Raw genomic sequence first — 4,077 nt, 5'->3', positions numbered from 1 at the left:
TTACTGGCAAATCAAAAGTAAGCTGGGCAAATTTTGGATATGAATATTCAGCATCTGTTAATAGCAGCGAAAAATATTTACTTAATACGACTTAAAATGAAGATTATTTAACTCTTACGAAAGAAAATACATTTTGTGTATGTCTCTGTTAAATATATTTTATATCTGCATAAAAAGAAACTGAAATGAAAGTGCTTTTATAACAAGCAGTTCTGTTTTCCTACACAAAAAATCTAAACTAAAATATTATAAACAAATAAACCTTCTGTTCCGATATTAAACAATTATGGATATTGGCCATAGATCATTCCGTAACGTTATCAGTATTTGACAAGGGCCTAAAATAAATATTCTTTGCGTCATTGATAAAATTCCATAACATCAAATCTATAATACTTTGAAATGTCTTGATACAATTTAATTACACCTTCCATACGCTTTGTTTGCCTTACTCTCAGAAGCAGACGGAACCGCAGAACACAGAATGATAAGACATATAAAAATTAAGTCAAAACAAACGTTAGTAAACGGTCAAAAGAAATTTTATACCTTTACAAACATTTACGTTGCCGATACTGAAAAGATGTACAAAAATGTTTATCGACTTGTCAACAGCATCGCGATTCATATTACCGCAAAAGCAGATAAGTGAATGTAAACAGTAAATAGCTTCGAACCAATTTACTACAAACTGTCGCCGCCATACCGTAACATGAATGTGACAGCTTGCACGCGACAGAGGCGGGGCTTCCGATGAAAGGTGGGGCTTAGCAGATGCGGAAGCTGAGTCGTATAAATACACTAGATTTTGAATTTTTCGTCGGATTTGGTCGTTTTTCGAAGTAAATACATGACAGTGTAATGCTATGTGAGAATTAACTAAGACAAAGGACAAAGCAAAGCAAAGAAAGGAGATATATTTAACTTATGTGACCAAATCCCGTTGTTAAAAAAAATCTTTCGTACCTTTCGCAAAATTGAGCATTACACCTGTGAGGAAAAAGCATCACCGAAAGTGCCTTACAGTGACACTCAGGAAGTTGTGCCTGTGTTCAAATACTTATGAGCAAGATGCCAAAAGGATTTCTTGTTAAAAGGACAAAACATGCAGGAACATTTTCGCACAGAAATCGCCACTTCTCGGACGATGATAGGAGCGAAAGCGGCTCAGATCAAGAGCACGTGCACACTAATTTTGGATCTCCCGATTCTGGTTATTCAGCTTCGCCAGTTTTCGCCAGTTTCCGTGAACGTTACGGAGGACAATGCGTGGACTTCATTGGCTCTAGATCGCCGGTGTCTTCGCCGCTTACTGTAAGTACAAGCACATATCCTTCACCGCTCTACTACTCAACGTTCGACCGTCTGTCCGTCTGCAGTGACACACCTTTAGATCTCAAAATTTCAAGCAAAGAATACGATAGCGATAATCTGAAACCAATTGATTATTCTATTACACCAGCAAAATCAAATGACACTGAATCAAAATCTGAGCAGATTTCAAAACCAACACCCATCAGTCCAAACAAACGGAGAGGAAACAGCGAAAACTCCGAAAATAAGATCAAATCTACAAAAAAGCCAAAAGCTGCTAGAAAAATAAATTTCGACGAAGATAACTCATCTCCTGTGTCTGGAACAATAATTCGTAAACTAACCGACGAAGATAACGGTGCAAGGATAGTGTGTGGTGATATTGACAGTAAGTTTAATTGTGTTGAGGTCACGCCTGAAGCAAAAGCTGAAATTGCAAAGATTGAAAACCGCATCGGGGACTATGTCTGCAGATTGTGCAAGGAACTCTTTGATGACGCCTTTCAGCTCGCTCAGCACCGGTGTTCAATGATTATCAATATTGAATATCGTTGTCCAGAGTGCGATAAAGTTTTTAACTGTCCTGCGAATCTAGCATCCCATCGTAGATGGCACAAGCCGCGCCCAGTGGTCAGCAAGAAAAATAACGAGCCAACAAAAATTCTTCCGGCGGTAACATCCGACGAACTACAAAAAGAAATCAAAACAAAGAACGCCCAGACAACATCCGAGGAGGGTCAGTTTGCCTGCGACAAATGCAACAAAAAGTTTCGACGTCAGGCTTATTTAAGGAAACATCAACAAACGCACGTGATTGACGCCATCTTTGTTTGTCAGTTCTGCAGCAAAATTTATCCAAATGACAATGCACGTGCTAAACATGAAATGACACATACAACAGGGAAGGAGCTCACGTGCACGTTGTGCATGACGTCATTTCCCAACAAAATCGTGCTGGAGAAGCATGTGCGCCAACACGGAAATGACACCTTTAACTGTAAGTACTGTGACAGTTCGTTTTGTAGCTCCCCGGGACTGACCAGACATATCAACAAGTGTCATCCCTCAGAAAACCGCCAGGTCATTTTACTACAGATTCCAGTAAACCGTACCAGTTAGGAACGGATGCCGCTGCATATTCCTGTTGAAATGAATGTCATAGCAATAGTGCCTTGTAGATTGCTTGAAACATGGTGATGGTGCCTTTTGCATGGAAACGTTGTGATAGATTTGTTATACTAATCATTGTGAGATATCGGACTAACAATATGCTACAAAGTATTTGAAAGACAGGCGAAGAAAGTTAGGAAAGAGACGAAATTCTGTGATGAAATGTGCCTTCCCACAGGACAACTGAATAAGACTGGTCAAGAAGAAATAGGGCTTTAGAATTTGATAAGGTTTATATTATACTGTTATTTGATTATATCAAAATATACAATAATGCATGTATTTATTTGAATATAATATAAGAATTTGCATAAGTATTGCCTGTGTACAGGTCTAGTCGATTAAATAAGCCTTATTTTATTGTTATTATTTATTAAGATTTTATTTATTTTTTTTACGGTGCAATTACAGTCGTTTCTTTAGTAAATTTTATTTATGGAGTAACGTGCAATAAGTCCCGTGCAATATTTGTATTACTACGCGTCCTTTCATCGATAATGTGCAATATCTGATTTATTAAATGTTTTATTTATTTTATATTTTTTTTTCATATTTTCATTTAGTTTTTTTTGTGCAATATCCGTCTACTTAGTTTTATTTTTTCTCAGTGCAATTTTTTCGTGCAATATCCGGCACGTGCAATAACATACGTGCAATAACAAAGTGCAATAATTTTTGGGAGTCATGCAATAACATTTTTGTTTTTCCATTTTTTTTATTTCAGTGCAATATTTCGTTTATTTAAATTTATTTTTATGTGTGCAATCTAGTTTTTGTTTTAGTACTTTATATTTATTTACATTCGTTGTGCAATGATTTTTAAAAAGTTATATATTTACATTTAATATCATTTTGAAGGCACATATCCGATCAGAGATATCCAAAATTATGTTATTATAGATACAAAGTTTTATCATTTTACATACAGTCCTGTTTTACCAAATGATCAATACAAATGTATATACATTTTTGATTAATCAAAGCCAAAATATTCAGATACTTTGTATTTTTCTACATATAAAATATTTAATAAGTTTACAATGTCTCTTCTTTGTAAAAATATCAAGATCCATTTATTCCTGACAGATAAATAACATAATAATTCTAAATTCCAAATTTCTATTTTTATTTTTTTTTAATCAACATTCAAATCCATTACGTTGACGGGATTTTTTTTTTTGGGGGGGGGGGGGGGGGGGGGGGGGGGGGAGTGGAGGGGTTGCCAATATTTTCCTTATTTCGAGCTCCTTAAAGTCAGATTTCTGATACATTTATTTTTAATGGTTAAAATGCGTCTTGATATTTTACGTCACAGTTCTTGTTGGAAATAAAGGCAATTTGTTTAATTTCATGGAAAATGCAAGTTAACATTTTTTTCTATTTCTTCCTCTTTTACTCCTAATTACTTCAAATATGGACTTTGGTTTAAATAATATAATGATTGATTGAATTTCTGATTTAAATGTGGTATTGTTATTCTTCATAAAAGAGTTTGTTTTAGGCACTGGGGAGGGAAAAATTCAAGATTCTAGGAGGGGGTAAACTGTTCAATTAATTTGCCTTTATTTCCCGTGGTATTTTACATTAATTCAC

At 35.1% G+C, this 4,077-nt stretch overlaps 1 protein-coding gene across 1 annotated transcript; it reads left to right on the top strand.

The window, feature by feature from the left end:
* Nucleotides 1–837: 837 nt before the first annotated feature.
* LOC123545449 (insulinoma-associated protein 1a-like) lies at nt 838–3,600 on the top strand. The gene has a single exon (XM_045331770.2). The coding sequence runs from the start codon at nt 1,063–1,065 to the stop codon at nt 2,431–2,433; it is 1,371 nt and encodes a 456-aa protein (XP_045187705.1). The 5' UTR covers nt 838–1,062; the 3' UTR covers nt 2,434–3,600.
* The last annotated feature ends 477 nt before the right edge of the window (nt 3,601–4,077 follow it).

This window comes from Mercenaria mercenaria, chromosome 1, assembly GCF_021730395.1.
Source record: "Mercenaria mercenaria strain notata chromosome 1, MADL_Memer_1, whole genome shotgun sequence".
Lineage (NCBI taxonomy): Eukaryota > Metazoa > Mollusca > Bivalvia > Venerida > Veneridae > Mercenaria > Mercenaria mercenaria.
This window is presented reverse-complemented; position numbering and strand designations above follow the sequence as displayed.

Coding starts and splice junctions, on each gene's coding strand:
- LOC123545449 (XM_045331770.2), top strand. CDS start 1,063: ATGAGCAAGATGCCAAAAGGATTTCTTGTTAAAAGGACAAAACATGCA.